Raw genomic sequence first — 15,524 nt, 5'->3', positions numbered from 1 at the left:
ATCACCTTTCTTTCCCATTCTGACATTCAGTTTGGAGTTCAGAAGATTGTCTTGACCAGGACCACACCCCTAAATGCATTGAAGCAACTGCCATGTGATTGGTTGATTAGATAATTGCATTAATGAGAAATTGAACAGGTGTTCCTAATAATCCTTTAGGTGAGTGTATAGTATGCGAAAACAGTTCGCCATATGTCCGAATAAATAGTATTTGAAAAACAGTAGGTGAAAAGTCCATGGATGACCTACTACTTCCAGCGAGATTTTGAAGTGCTCATTCGATGGACATTTTACTCTCCCACTGGAGAGAATTGAATGGCAGTGAAGCGACCATAGGGAAGCGAGGTAACTGACGCTGGTAGGTCATGTGATTATGACATCATGGCAGATGTAGTACTTCTGGATTACATTCATACTACCCACATTCATACTATATAGAACATAATTTTTTTTTTAATGGACGCAAAGTACAAATTAAAATGTAGTACTCAGTAAGCGATTTCGGACGACGCCGTCAGTGTTTTGTTTTTTGTTTGTCTCATGTTTCAGTTTTTTGTTTTTTGTCTCATGTCTCAGTGTTTTGTTTTGTTTGTCGTGTCTTTGTGTTTTGTGTCATGTCTTGTTTTGTCTGTGTTTTGTGTCATGTCCGTTTGTCAGTGTTTTGTTTTATTTGTCTGTCTCAGTGTTTTGTCTGTATCAGTTTGTTTTGTTTGTCTCATGCCTCAGATTTGTTTTGTTTGTTTGTCATGTTTTGTTTTGTTTGTGTCATGTCTGTTTTGTCTTGTCTCAGTGTTGTCATGTGTCTGTGTTTTGTTTATCTGATGTCTGTGTTTTGTGGTTTGTTGATCTTATGTCTCTGTTTTTGTGTTTGGTTTTGTTTGTCTCGTGTCTCAGTGTTTTGTTTTGTTTTGTTTGTCCCATGTCTCAGTATTTTTGTTTTTTGTTTGTCTCACGTCTCAGTGCTTTGTGTTGTCTCATGTCTGTTGTTTTTTTGTCTTGTGTCTCAGTGTTTTGTGTTTTTGTTTTGTTTCTCGTGTCTGTTTTTGTTTGGACCCAATTGGCTTGCATTGTATGGACAAAAACGGTTCTAATACATCATATTTTGTGTTCCACAGAAGAAATAGTCTTACAAGTTTGTAACCAGATAAGAGTGAGTAAATAGTGTCAGAATACTTTTTTTTTTTGGTGAAGTATACCTTTAAGTCTGAAGTCTTACCTTTATTTCACACTTTGATCTCATGTTCATTGCATGCTTAACTACACTAGGGAGGTTGCTTACTTGCTGTCTATTTTGATTTGCGAAGACTGCTTGTACGTGTTGTGTGAGAGTAGGGATTGGGTTACTAGTTCCGTTTACAGTAAACAGCACATCAGGACACCAGTCTGAACCCTGTTTACTTGGAAGTGATTCCCACTTTAACTTGCGAAATTAATTTATGATGCATGACTCTATTTTAATCACTGTACAGTAACGTCTGGGGAGTTCCATAAAAAACACACCTGAAGTACACTAAATTCATTAATGTGCACAAGCTACCATATAAATTCATTTCTTTGTACACTTATTAGAAAATATAATCTCAAAGGCTCTGCAAGAGAATTTTTCCTTTTTTTTCCCTTTAATAAAAGGTTAATTCATTGCACTATAACATTATGTGTGTGTATAAATGTGTACACTACTGTGTGTGTGTGTTTCATGTTCTCTCTGCCGGTCTATTCCTGGTTTTGACATCTTATCCTTGTGAAGAGTGAATCAGCTTGAGGGACAACTTCAGTATAACTGCGTCACACTTGCTTTTCTCACTCTGCTATTTTATTTTCGCTATTAGCGAGTCGGTCAACACTTCACACTGGATCCCAAGAAACGTGTGTACTGTTTAGTGTTTACTTGAGACTTAAATTTCCTGTTGTAGGCCTACATGCCTGCTTCAAATAAGATTCTGTAATAACAATCTCTTTATAAGTCTAAATTTCAAAATCTCACATGAAACATGTTCTACGATGTGTTATTTTGTGTATAAGTTAAACGACAGCTCTAGCAGTGAATGAAAAGCCATTACCGCTATGAGAGTTAACCCAAATTCCAGTAATATAATATCCTGCGTGGAGCTGTCTGAGAGTGTTACCTCATTAATGAGAAAGATTTTTTTTTTTTTTGAGTGTTCGGATAAGATGTTATGAGTGATTGTTGTGCTTTGCTATTTATAGGATGCTCTCGGTTGTTTAGGTGGTTGCTAATTGGCCGAAGTAAAAAAAAAAAATTCGTCTGAATATCAACGTGTGAAATTTAGTCAGCTGAAACAGTTTTGAGGATCTATTTTTGTGTCCCTGGAAAATAGTGATCCATGACAATAGTGATCTAGTGATGTATTATGTTGAATATTTTTGTGTCTATTTGTTAATGAGGGATTTGTGTACACACTCATGTTTTTTTCGATTTGTGGAAGTTATAGTTTTTATTCTAAAGTAAAAAGATAAAGTTAGACCCTGGGGTAAGATGACCCCCTCTGAATTGGCACAGAAGGACCTGAGTGTCATGTTGTTACTAGTGCTATTATTTTTTAAATGTAATTCTTATTGTAATTAATGGGGCGTATGTGACGTATCTTAAATTAAAATATGGACAATTAAATATGTAAATATTCATATGCTTAAATAAGTCACAAAATAATTTTACCTTTCAGATGAGTCTCTTTTACTGCACTGTAAAAAGTGAACAGTTGTCTTAACTTAAAAAAGTGAGAACGTGGAATTGTCGAGTTCACATAACTTTTACGCATTGTTTATTAAAGTCCCCCGTGGTGAAAAATCTTTTCTTTTTTTTTTACGTGTATATGTCTATGTGGTGTTTTTAAAATGCTTTAAGACAAACTATGTGCAAATTCATAAATCAACACCATTGCTGAGTATTTTCTCCTTAAAACTGCAGTGAACCAAAGAGTCTAAAAAATGTGGTTTGACATTTTAAATATATTTGATTTAGTATTTTACATTTATGACTCTTACAAAAACATAATATATAAAAAAATTATGAATATCAAAAGTCATTTATACATTGTAGCTAAATGACCAAATATTTCTTATTTCCTATAATAACATATTGGCTGATGCATAATCTGCACAGGCTAAACTTGCTGTATCTAAATATGTTACAATTTAAAAGAAAATGCACATTGTTCTTAAGAGGGGTATCTTCCCACATGCTACCCTATCATGCATATCCCTAGAAAGGCTGAAGTTTAATGTAATCTAAATCTTTTTCTGTCTTTTTTTTTATCTCACCACCTGCCAAAGGTAATAATCTGCTTGTTTTAGCAAAAAAAAAAAAAAAAAATCTTTGAGAGCTCATGCAGCCAGACAGAGTTATCTGGAACTGGGTCATACAGCAGCCAAATGAAAACAGGTTCACTGTGCAGTAACAAAGGCTTTAAGACTGGGAAATCACGAGAAGCTGACATGAAGCTTGAGGAAAAACTAAACTGTTCTAACGTGACTTGCAATTAACTTTATTTCTTTGGGTATCGCATTTCTGTAAGAGAATGGATTAGAAGAATTGTTTTCCGATACTAAACGTTAAATAATGGTCACGCGAGAAACAAAAATCTCCTTTTTTGTCATGTTTTCCTACTTAACGCAGTAATATTTGCTAAAGGAGAGTAGATGTGAGGCTGGCACAGTGATGTCACTACCACAGTTTTCATCATGTACGTGCAGATGTGCGAGTCACCAACAGCTCGGCATTTTAGGGAAGATCTCAGAACCAACAAAGGCTTTTTAAACAGAGGATTAAATGCATCGCAGTCATTTTTCTCGATACGTGCATTATGCCCTCTTATGAGCTATAGCATAGCGTATTAAAAGGCTTTTTTATTATAAAATAACTTTTTATTTAAATTTGTTTAGGCTATTTAAATATAGGCCTATATCAATATATATATATATAGATATATAGGGAATAAAATAGCGTAGGCTACTGCAAACAGATATCTCTCAAATCACGGTTGCTGTAGGCTAAATGCCCTACAAATCAATAAACGTTAGAAATTACACGTTAATTAAATTAAATTTGATTTGATTTCTTTTTAATTCAGAAGTTAACAACCTACAGATCCGGAAATAGGCTACAAAAGAATAGGCTACCATATAATTTTACAATCAACACTTGACCGTTATTTTATTAAGGGAAATAATATTTTTTCAAAAAATCAACAAGCCAATGATTTACAGCTTGAAGGTGCTGTAATTGCAGGGATTTATGATTGAAGATTGATGGATTGATGCAGTGACTCCCCGCACGTAGGCATCTGTGGTGTGGGGATGCCCACTCGATGCGTGACCTGCATCTTTGATGCTTTTGAGCACTGCCTTTCTTTCCCTTTTACTATTATCTATATCATTAGCATCCAGAAAACAATTATGTAATATAAAAAATAATAATTTTCATATTATTAAAATGCATGGATGAACACGAATAGCATAGTTGTGTATCATTATTTGTTTTATGTTTTAACCAATGTTTTGCATTTGGCCGCAGGGTGGCGCACGTGAACGCGCTCACTGATAGACACGCCTCCGAGGTGACGTTACCCCTGCGTGTCGCCGGTTCCGTATTTAAAGCGCAGAGGATGAGAAACGTGATGTGAGAGATTACCGGAAAGCAGAGAGAGGAGGTGTTCTACATTATAACCGATACAAATATTCAAACAGCTTTTAAAGAAGAATAGTTACAAAAGAAGGGCATCTTAATTCTTACGTGTTTGTTTATTTTCTCTAAACTAAACTACATTTTTTGGGAATTCCCGAAGCCGGTGTTTCCTGCCGCAGTTTTCTTGCTGATATTTTTCCATCCTAAAGGAATGCCAAGGGAACTGACTCAAAACAGGATCCAAAAAATCTGGATTCCCTCTAAGGATGACAAACCTTCAATGCCCCGCATACGTAAGTAGATTATTTTCACTTTTTCTTTCATATTAAAAATGGTGAGCAGCACAACATTTCTGTCCAGTATTGCCATAATGTTTCTGCACATAGGGCATACATACATACTATTAGTAGTAGTAGTAGTAAGCCTAGTAGTCTAGTAGTAGTAGAAGTAGTTGTAGTATAAGACCTAATATTATAATTTCAACGGTAAAGTGCACTTTACATTTAATAAAGTGAAATACTTGGTTAATATAAATGAACATGTGACTTAACTGTAACGAGCACTTTAATTTCATGTGCATTGAAACAGAGACACTTTAAGGTGATGGTCATCGGTAGCCATGACAACAGAATTAACTGGTTCTATGCACATTCTTGATTCTCGATTCTAAGAGCCTCGCGTGATTCGGTTGTCATGGAAACCCTCGCGCATCGCCTTTGTAAAGACTTTCTAACTCAATGGTTCACTGATGACGACATCATGCATTGAATCGAGCTCTGAATGGGATTCGACCTAGGAATGTGGGAATATTGCGTTTTTCATTCATAGTGGGCTATGATTGGTCGAATATATTTACCTGCGATTGGCGTGAGCATGATGATGACTATCAGATGCTTATGAATTACTCTTCATTACAAGTGCATATTAATATGATGCGTCAATGATATCACTGTGGCCTTAGGCAACATTTACTGCAATAAATAGTAAATATACACAAGAACTCACGTTTTGTGTGGGGATGTGTGAAAGAAAGTGAACAATTACAAGAAGTAGCCTATAGCCTAATAATAATATGAGCTCTATTTCGTCTAAATATTAATATAATAAAGCATTTCATTTTATTCGATAAAACAGATTCAATATAAACAATCTGATTTTAATTATTTATTTAATGATATATTGTAAAGTTTTTTTTTTTTTTTTTTTTTGCATGGTAGTATTTTTTGTATCACTTTGAATTTATGCAGATTTTAAAGCAAAAAATAGATAGGATCCAGAACAGTGTTTTTTAATATCTGTTTTACAATATATTGTAGAATATAATGAGAATATAAAGAATAATGAGAATTATAAACACACTCACATTTACTTGGCTATCTAAATGGGAACATTCCATAGACGTAATGTTTTTTACACTGTACAAACTGTATATTTTATCCCCTTACACTAACCCTACCTCTAGACCTACCCATCACAAAAAACTTTCTGCAACTTAACATTTCTAAAAAAAACTTTAAATACAATATTTTTATACCATATTTACAAATGAGGACGTCCCTAAAGGAAGGTTTTTGGAGATTTTGCCAGGTTTTGGTCACTTCTGGGAACAAATTTGTCCCCAAAATGTAGTTAAGTAGACACACACACACACACACACACACACACACACACACACACACACACAATGTGTGTTAAATTTGAGGTTAAACTTTCTTAACAGTCAAATAACATTAACACATGTCTAAAATGTTAATAGCTCTAAGAATAGGCTTCAAAAAATATAATAATATAATTTAATAAAAATGTAATTTTAGTTCTGGGGTGAATCATGACCTAGACATGAGCAGTTTCTGTCTGCTCAGTGTACGTGGACAGCCAGTGAAAGCCTAATACGATCATTGTCTCTCTCTGCTGACTGAGCTGAGTTTGAGGATCTTCTTAAGGATGTTCTGAAGGATTAACCCCGACTGCGCTGGTTCACACTGCCCATTCATGTGGCCACCTGCCAATGGACATCAATAATTCAATGAGAAAAACAGCTGTGTCCTTTCTCTCTCCCTGTTAGGGATCACTCTAACCCATAAATGATATGATGAAGTAAGAAACACAATCAAAATATACTAAATTGCTTGAATCCTAGCCTAATGCACAACTGCGTAAATGCATATATTTTGTGGCAATTCCCATGAAACATAAGACATACTCACAAACATTTACTTTCTAGACGATTTATGTGTCTGTGTGTGTACGAGAAAGTAAGACTTATCTGCGTCCGACCCATCTTTCTGCTGGCGGCGTGGAATGTGCACGTGCATTTAAGTGTAGTAAATGTTTAGTTTTTAAAATGCTTCTGTGCGCACATGACCCGGCCCATGGCTGTGCTGTTTGATTGGCTGGCGAGGAGGGTCGCTAACAGGTTCCAGGGCACGTGCTGAGAAATCATGCGGGCAACCACTGGAGTGAGATTGAAAGAAAAAAAGTGCTTTTCCCTTTTCATTCCCTTTAAAACCCTTAAAATATAGGCTAATGGCATTTCTGTTGTTTAAGCAAAGTGTGACCATGTATTTCACTTCATCTTTGTATTTCAGCACATGGAGGCCCCCACCTGGCAAACCCTCCAACGGTGATAGTGATGGTCGGGCTTCCTGCTCGGGGCAAAACCTACATCTCAAGGAAACTCACACGCTACCTCAACTGGATTGGTATTCCCACAAAAGGTACAAAATCCACAAAAATATATCACAATAAGCAGCAGTGGAAATAAAATAAAACACTTTTATCACTGTAGTTCATTTTACATTAATATAATATATTAGCTTTATTTATTTCACCTATTCACAATAGTAACATTTTGCTGGAATTCTTATTTGTTGAATTTGTGTATTTTTAGTCTTTAATGTTGGCGAGTATCGTCGAGAAGCGGTGAAACACTTCAGCTCCTACGATTTCTTCAAATCAGACAATGAGGATGCTGTAAAAATTCGACAGTGAGTTGTGTGCTGAAGCTACTCAATACCATTATATACAAATCATTTATATATATATATATATATATATATATACTGTATATATATATATACTGTATATATATATAGTAATTTTTATAGATATATATATGGCAATATAAATGGAGTAATCCATATATAAATGGATATATAGAGTAATTTAATTTTGTTTTGTCCCCAGGCAGTGTGCTTTAGCCGCTCTGAGAGATGTCAAGATTTATCTCACTGAGGAGGAAGGTCAAGTGGCTGTAAGTATCTGCTGCAAATGCATAAACAGTTTAGACACGCTAAAAGACGAGTAGATCATCACCGTCGTATCTTTCCACAGGTTTTTGATGCTACAAACACAACCAGAGAGCGGCGGGATATAATCCTGGAGTTTGGTGCCGAAAATGGCTTCAAGGTCAGTCGTATTCTCTTGAAGATTGCTTTTGAGGACAATTACAGTGATGAAGAAGACCACTAATACAAATGTACTTTGCAGATTTTCTTCATTGAGTCTGTTTGTGAGGACCCAAATGTAATCGCCTGTAATATTTTGGTAAGTCGTATGATAAAGATTGTTTAGCCTTATATGTATTTAGTGAGATAACTAGTAATAATCAAACCTGCAAAACCTCTAAACAATACAATCCCTAAACAGGAAGTGAAGGTGTCATGTCCTGACTACCAAGATTGCAACAAGACGGATGCCGTGGAGGACTTTAAGAAAAGAATTGAATGTTACAGAGTGAACTATCAGCCGCTTGACCCTGACCAATATGACAGGTACACAACCTATATACTTTCTTTGGCGCTGACTTTGTGTCTTTAATATCACAGGCTTAACCACTTTTCCTTGATTATCCTCAGGAATTTGTCTTTCATCAAAGTCATTGACGTCGGTCGCAGATTCCTGGTCAACCGTATTCAAGACCACATCCAGAGTCGGATCGTCTACTACCTGATGAACATCCACGTGCAGCCGCGGTCTATTTATTTGTGCCGTCACGGCGAGAGCCAACACAACTTGCAGGGCCGACTGGGAGGAGACTCTGGGCTGTCTACACGTGGACGAAAGGTACTATGCTCTTAAATCTTGGAAAAGAATGAACATAATGCAGCACGAGGGTAGTTACTTTTAAATAGCCCTTGCCTCATTATAAAATTACGTATAACTTCACAAGCCTTTATAAACAGTCATTTTCTGCCATGAAGCTCAGTTTGGTGCCAAGGATGGTATTTGTAAAGTTTAAAAACAGTGCGTTCTAGTACAGAGTACTACTAAATTACCCATGTGTCCAATTTGTCCAAACTCCCCAGAATAATAAATCGTCCCACTCTGTAGTTTGCAGGAGCTCTTGCTAACTTTGTGGAGGAGCAGAACTTGAAGGACTTGAAGGTTTGGACAAGCCAGCTGCGTCGTAGTATCCAAACCGCCGAGGCCCTCAATGTGCCATACGAGCAATGGAAAGGCCTGAATGAGATTGATGCTGTAAGTTCTCACGCATTCATCTCTGGTTTGGTTTTTCGGCTACGTTACTCGATTTCATTCCCATTAAACGTGTGTATGGTGTCTGCAGGGTGTGTGTGAGGAGATGACCTATGAAGAAGTAAGGGAGAGGTTTCCAGAAGAGTTTGCTCTGAGAGATCAGGACAAATACTACTACCGCTACCCCTCCGGAGAGGTACAAACAGATGAAACACCTTCATTTTAATATGACAAAGTAGAAGAAAGTGTCCTTTAATTAAACGCTTGTGTTTCCCCAGTCATATCAGGACTTGGTTCAGCGGGTGGAACCATTGATCATGGAACTGGAACGACAGGAGAACGTTCTCGTCATCTGTCACCAGGCTGTGATGCGCTGCCTACTCGCCTACTTCCTGGATAAAAGTGCAGGTGAGATTCTTAAATGAATAGATCACGCAGAAATGAATTTCATGCCATGAATTACTAACGCTCAAGTCATTCCAAACTCATTTGACTTTCTTTCTTCAATGGAACACAATAGGAGAAGTTCAGCATATTGTCCCACATACTCTTTTTCACACTAATGGAAGTGGAAGTTGAAGAGAATGGGAGGGCTGTTGAGCTTCGAAAGTAGTCCAAATGACTTCTGAAATCATTTGTAGGTTCATGTGAGGAACAGACTGAAATTAAGCTGTTGTTCTGCTCCTCATTGAATGAAAAAAAAGGTACTTTAGCATACATTTAAAAGGGTACTTATTATGGAAAGAATACACTTTAGTAATATACTTTGAAAGAATATACTTAAGTAGCCTATAAACTGAATGTAACGTTAATTGTATTTAAATGAAAATTATATTAAATGCAGTTAGCTGAACTTTCAAGTGCTTTTTTATTCCACTTAAGTTGGACTTGAGCACGTTTTTTTATATGGAATTAATTATATAATTACTTCTATTGTCTTTGAAATATGGATAAAGTGCACTGCAAACATGTACTTGAATGTCATCTCTATTGAAACTTGTGTCATGTACATTGGCAACGAAGTTGCAATTGAGAACATATATGAACTTAAAATGTAAAATTGAATAACACACTACAGTTCAAATTATAATCAAGAACTTTACATGTGCTTTAGTATGTTAGTCACATCAAAATATGTGTACTTCTATAAAGCATGACAAAACAAAAGAGCCACAAACTTGCGCAGTTATAAAGTATACTTAAGTGTGTTATTAAGAAACAGTCATAAAACTCTTTGTGTACACTTAAGTTGGCTTTTATTTGATTAATAATTTATTATCGTCAAATACAGTTTTTTTAATGTACTTTTAAGATTTGAAGTACACTACAAGTGCACATTCAATTAAGCACACTCAAGCACACTTATTATTCACAGTGGTCAGGTTTGATGTTTTCTTAAAACTTTGGCCTGTTAATGATACTAAGCTATTATATGACTTCAGGGGCCAGTTGCATACACATAGCTTCTATATTAAGACCATGTCCTAGGAACTAGTCTGACCAACTAGCAGTTAGCCAAGGGGTAATTAGACTTATTTTTTTCAGATTCAAATTAGGCCGATTTACATTTTTATGTAGCTGTTATGACCAGGCTTAAAGAAAAAAATGAGATGATTAACTTAAGATTAGTCTAAGCATTTTATTCAGCCAGCCCAGAAGTCATACGGACTACTTTAATTTTGTTAAGCTTTATGTTTTTGAGTGTGATAGCATCAATAACTTTCATAGTATGGAAAAGAGCAGCATTGAACATTCATCAAAATGTCTCTATTTGTGTTTCATGTAAGAAAAAGTCAGATTTGGTGAACTATCCCTTTAAATTCATCCCCTCATCTTCATCAGCTGACACTTTTCCGTCCTCAGTAGAAGTGCAGGTTACACTGTAGTTTAGGGTCCAATTCTCACTATTAACTAGTTGCTTATTAGCATGCATATTACTAGGATATTGGCTGTTTATTAGTACTTATAAAGCACATATTAATGCCTTATTCTGCATAACCATATTCTACATCACTTAATCCTACCCAATACCTAAACTTAACAACCACCTTACTAACTATTAATAAGCAGTAATTAGGAGTTTATTGAGCCTAAGTCGTAGTTAATAGTGAGAATTGGACCCTATTCTAAAGTGTGACCAAAGTGCAATCATACTAACCTTTAATTTCCTGTTGGCAGATGAGATGCCATACCTGAAGTGTCCACTCCACACAGTCCTGAAGCTGACCCCAGTGGCTTATGGTAAGATTTTTTAGCTTATTATCTCTGACATATCTAATCCGAATAATATTGAAAAGTATAATGCTAACTAATTGTGTTATTTTTGGTATTTTAAAGGGTGCAAGGTTGAATCTATCTCTCTGAATGTGGAGGCAGTGAACACGCATAGAGACAGACCAGAGGTAAGCACAAACTCACACACTTGCATATACATACACATAAAAGCTGTACCATTTCAGCTTCTGATATCTTCTTCTGTATTCTCTCTCTCACTAGGAGGTGAAGAGAGGCCCGAGCACTCTGATAAGGAGAAACAGTGTGACCCCTCTCACCAGCCCTGAACCCAATAAAAAGCCTCGCATTGAGGGTCTTGATGACCCGATCGTCAGAGAAGTGACGCCCGCCCAACTGACCCTGTGTTCAACATCACACACCACTCTCGCTCTCTCCACACAGGTGAGCCAGTTCCTGTTCTTAGATCTATAACCTGTGTCATGTCTTCACTCTCATAACCCTATAGTGACATATTAATCATTTCATGCTTCGCCCTTTCACATTCTCTTCCTGATTCCTTCTATTTATCCTTCCTCATTCTCCTTTATGTGCTACAGCACTGGCTTAGTGAAGCTTGTCTGTAAGTATTTCTGTTTCTTTCTTATCTTCTTTAAATAATTTCACCTCGTCTAACCTTTCCAACTTGACTTCCACATACTTGCGCCACATCCTTAATGGGCCATAAAGTATAATACAATTTTCTTAAATAGGTGTATCGACTTTTAAACGCAACAAGAAAACATTTCTCATATCTTTCGTTGTTGACATCCAATCAAACTCAAACTATATCTTAGTGCAAATGTCACTTAGTTATTTACTGAAACTACGCTGCAAAAAGGGGCCAATCAGAAGTCTTTGTGATTATGATGTCACAAGTTAATTAACATAAGACAACCTTCATTTACATAACATTACCTATTCAGTATTTTACAACTTGGCCCGCCCTGATGAACGTTATTGTGAACCAGGGCATAAAGATTAGCCAATCATAACTGACCTTATTTTCATATATAAGTCTTAAAGGTACAGTAGCAATCTTGTTTATTTTAGAGAGAGGGTGGAAAATGGCCACGTAAGACCAAATTACAACTAATTATGCTGTAATCTTACAATATGGGTCATTTAAAGGTGGTATTGATGAAGAAATACATGTACACAAGCACAGTAGTTACACATCACTTCATGTTTATATCTTCATTTATATGTAGATACCAGCTTTCTCATTTGTTCTACAAATGGTCACAGTCTGTCTCTTGCTCATCTTTTCCATGCTCAAAGGCGCACTTTTTTACATTACCTACAAGTGGTTTCAGTGCTGCTCTTTCAGAGGTAATGCTCACAGAACCTAATAATGTAGAGTAGCTAAATAGTATAGCAATTTGTGAATTTGGGACGAAATCTACAGAAATCCTGCAGAATACATTTGAATGTGGTAAAATGTTTTAAATGGAGGTAGAATTACACTTTTGAGCCCTGTTTATAACTGGTATTAACATCTGGTACTTACATTTAGTGCTTGCTAACCATCCGAAACATGTCAATATCAAAATACCAGGTGTAAACTGGGTTATTACTAGCAAATTAGCCAAATATTCAATAAACAAATGCGAAAGGCGTGCAAAATATGTAGAGCTTGCATTCATTGTTCGAATTCTCTGAAAATATTTGAGTGCAGATTCCATGTAGACTTGTATAACAATAATAGCAAGTTTCTGTTATGCTAATTGCTAAATGCTATTAGCTAGCTTGTTGAGTAGACCAACTGTTCAGTAATTAACCGAATGTTCTTCTTAATTTTTTTCGCAGAACCTGAAAAAATGCTCTATGGAGTGCCACGAACCCCCTCAGCGCTGCCTGTGACATTGTTCGGCTATATTGCTTTACTCAGCGCGGACGAGTTTCCGGCCAGACTGCTTCCTCTTTTCCTCTCACAGAGGAGTGTGCATCCTTCTCCCAAAAAATAGACACTGAGTGCCACCTGGGTTTTTCTATTCGTCTATGAATTGAACCAGTGTGGAGTTTAATGTTTTCTATGTGTGTTTTGTGTATGAAGAGAAATCGGAGCCCAGTGGCAGGGATTAAACATTCGGCTAAGTGATGTTGTGAACCGCCCCCACATTTTTGGACACTATTCCCTGTTTACGTAACAGGATACCACTTGTAGATATTTTTATTCTAGTCTCGACTAGTTTTTTAACACTGACGGTAAGAATATGCCCTGAACTTTGAAGGATGATACTAAAACAGACCAAAGATCTCCTGCAGATGCTTGCGGGCTGATTTATGTCTATTCTGCACTCACTTTCAAAGATATGCTGCAAATTAATTGCACATTACAATTGCACATTTAGATTAGTTGCATCTTCTGAGTGCAACAATGAATCTTACCGTTTTTTATGCTGCTGGCAGTTTTGAAGGCTGTTTAAAAGTTCTCATGTTGTCCACTGCAGTTTCAGATGATTTGTGTTATGGATTGTGAGTGCTTTTTTGTGTGTTTCTAAGACCTGGTGACAAGGTCACTGTGCGAGGTTATAAAAACAGGGTGTTTTATGCATCTTTGGATGGGACAAAGTGAAACAGTGTTTATATTTGTTGTTTATAATTAATGTATTTTATGGCGTGACGCATATCAGATACATTTTTATACTGCTTATTGATTGATTCCCTAGAGTGCCTAGTGCTTGAGCGATCAAGCCAGACCTGCTTTTTGTACATTCTACTATGAGAATTATATTTTAAAAAAATAACATTTGAAAGAAATTAATTAGTTTTTTTTATTTATTTCAGTTTCACTTTTGTTAGCATGTCTCAGCCTGAACAAGAGATTAAACTAGTATTTGATCATTTGTGTACAGATGTACCCTTGTAATTCAAATGTTTACGGTTTGAATTATTAGGAACAGAGTCCAATTTTAACTCTTCGAATCTAAGTACCAGCTTTAACTGTAAATGTATGGTTTCTATGTTTTCTATTCATCACACAACTATAGGTGCAATGTTGTACATTGGCTCGAAATGGTAATTCATTTGTTCGCTTCTGATACTTGAAACTTATTTTGTAATATCTTTCCTTTTTTTGTTAAAATAATATTTATTTATTTGTACTAGACTTTGTGTTATTAAGCACTTTGTTCATTGCTGAGTTTGTATAGCATATCATCAAGTCTAATAGTCTCTTTCTAAAGGAAAGTGAATCATTTATATGCATTTACTGAATCAATAAACTGTCTAAAAGAGGATTTGTGGGTGTTTATTTGTTTTCACAGAACTGCATTTCCTTATCTTGACATTTTTCCATAAATGGTCAGATACAGGGTGACGGTTTCCCATCTGTTTTTATTTAGTTACAAAGTATCAGTCAGTCCTCATCCACATCCGCCTCATTTCTAATGAGCACTATCTATGTTTTATGGCCCTCTGGACTCTTTGCTTTGCTTACCTGTTGGAACAGATATTAACTGTTGCCCTCAATGGAAACTCATTGTATAACCAGTCAGCCTTTCATTTACCATTCAAATGATTGTGAGATGATGCAATTTACATGTCACTTTAGTCACAAGGCATCTGTCACATGCCAACTTTTCCCTGCAGCAGGAAGGCAATATTAGATTAAACCTAAAAACATTGGATAACATTTGTATAAACAGTTTAATAACCAGTGTAAACAAAAACAGCCACTGGTAACAGGATCAGCACAGATGGGATTTTAGTTATAAAAAACATTAAAACATGATATCTTTGCATGGATAAAATATTTAGTTAATTCTCAGGAAAATAAATTGAGTTTATTTTAAATCGTTGTATTTGTATATGTTTATTTAACTTTCATTAATAAAAAACGTAATATGTATTTTATTTAGAACATTATATGCTACATTATATATTTGATTCCTTTTAAATAAAAGTTTTCATGAACAAAAAAAAAAAATTATACCAAAAAAAAAATTAAGTATTTTCACCCAGAAATTGCTATAGAAATTCACAATTATTTACAAAGAAACAGCAAGTAATACAATGAATTAAATATGACATTTTGAAGTAGAAAGACTTAATTTTCTTGTAAAACATAGTCAAATAATCTTTGTTTTTATTTTCAACATAGACATTTTTTTTTAAAAACTTTGCATGG

The 15,524-nt window shown here is 35.6% G+C and overlaps 1 protein-coding gene across 3 annotated transcripts; it reads left to right on the top strand.

Annotated features, from left to right (window-relative positions):
• Positions 1-4,627: 4,627 nt before the first annotated feature.
• pfkfb3 (6-phosphofructo-2-kinase/fructose-2,6-biphosphatase 3) lies at positions 4,628-14,632 on the top strand. Of its 3 annotated transcripts, none has more exons than XM_082166485.1 (16): positions 4,628-4,938; positions 7,234-7,362; positions 7,536-7,632; positions 7,832-7,898; positions 7,979-8,053; positions 8,135-8,191; positions 8,294-8,418; positions 8,503-8,710; positions 8,978-9,124; positions 9,213-9,317; positions 9,400-9,529; positions 11,300-11,362; positions 11,459-11,523; positions 11,618-11,797; positions 11,953-11,975; positions 12,674-13,176. In XM_082166485.1, exons 1-16 carry the CDS (start codon positions 4,857-4,859, stop codon positions 12,726-12,728), a joined length of 1,608 nt encoding a protein of 535 aa, XP_082022611.1. In that variant the 5' UTR covers positions 4,628-4,856; the 3' UTR covers positions 12,729-13,176. The 3 variants fall into 3 exon arrangements, with proteins under 3 accessions (XP_082022611.1, XP_082022610.1, XP_082022609.1); XM_082166484.1 differs by lacking the exon at positions 12,674-13,176 and adding an exon at positions 13,202-14,632 and having other exon boundaries at positions 4,629-4,938; XM_082166483.1 differs by lacking the exons at positions 11,953-11,975; positions 12,674-13,176 and adding an exon at positions 13,202-14,632 and having other exon boundaries at positions 4,630-4,938.
• The last annotated feature ends 892 nt before the right edge of the window (positions 14,633-15,524 follow it).

This window comes from Leuciscus leuciscus, assembly GCF_965113295.1.
Source record: "Leuciscus leuciscus genome assembly, chromosome: 4".
Lineage (NCBI taxonomy): Eukaryota > Metazoa > Chordata > Actinopteri > Cypriniformes > Leuciscidae > Leuciscus > Leuciscus leuciscus.
Note: the sequence above shows the minus strand (reverse complement) of the source record. Positions and strands in the feature narration are given on the sequence as shown.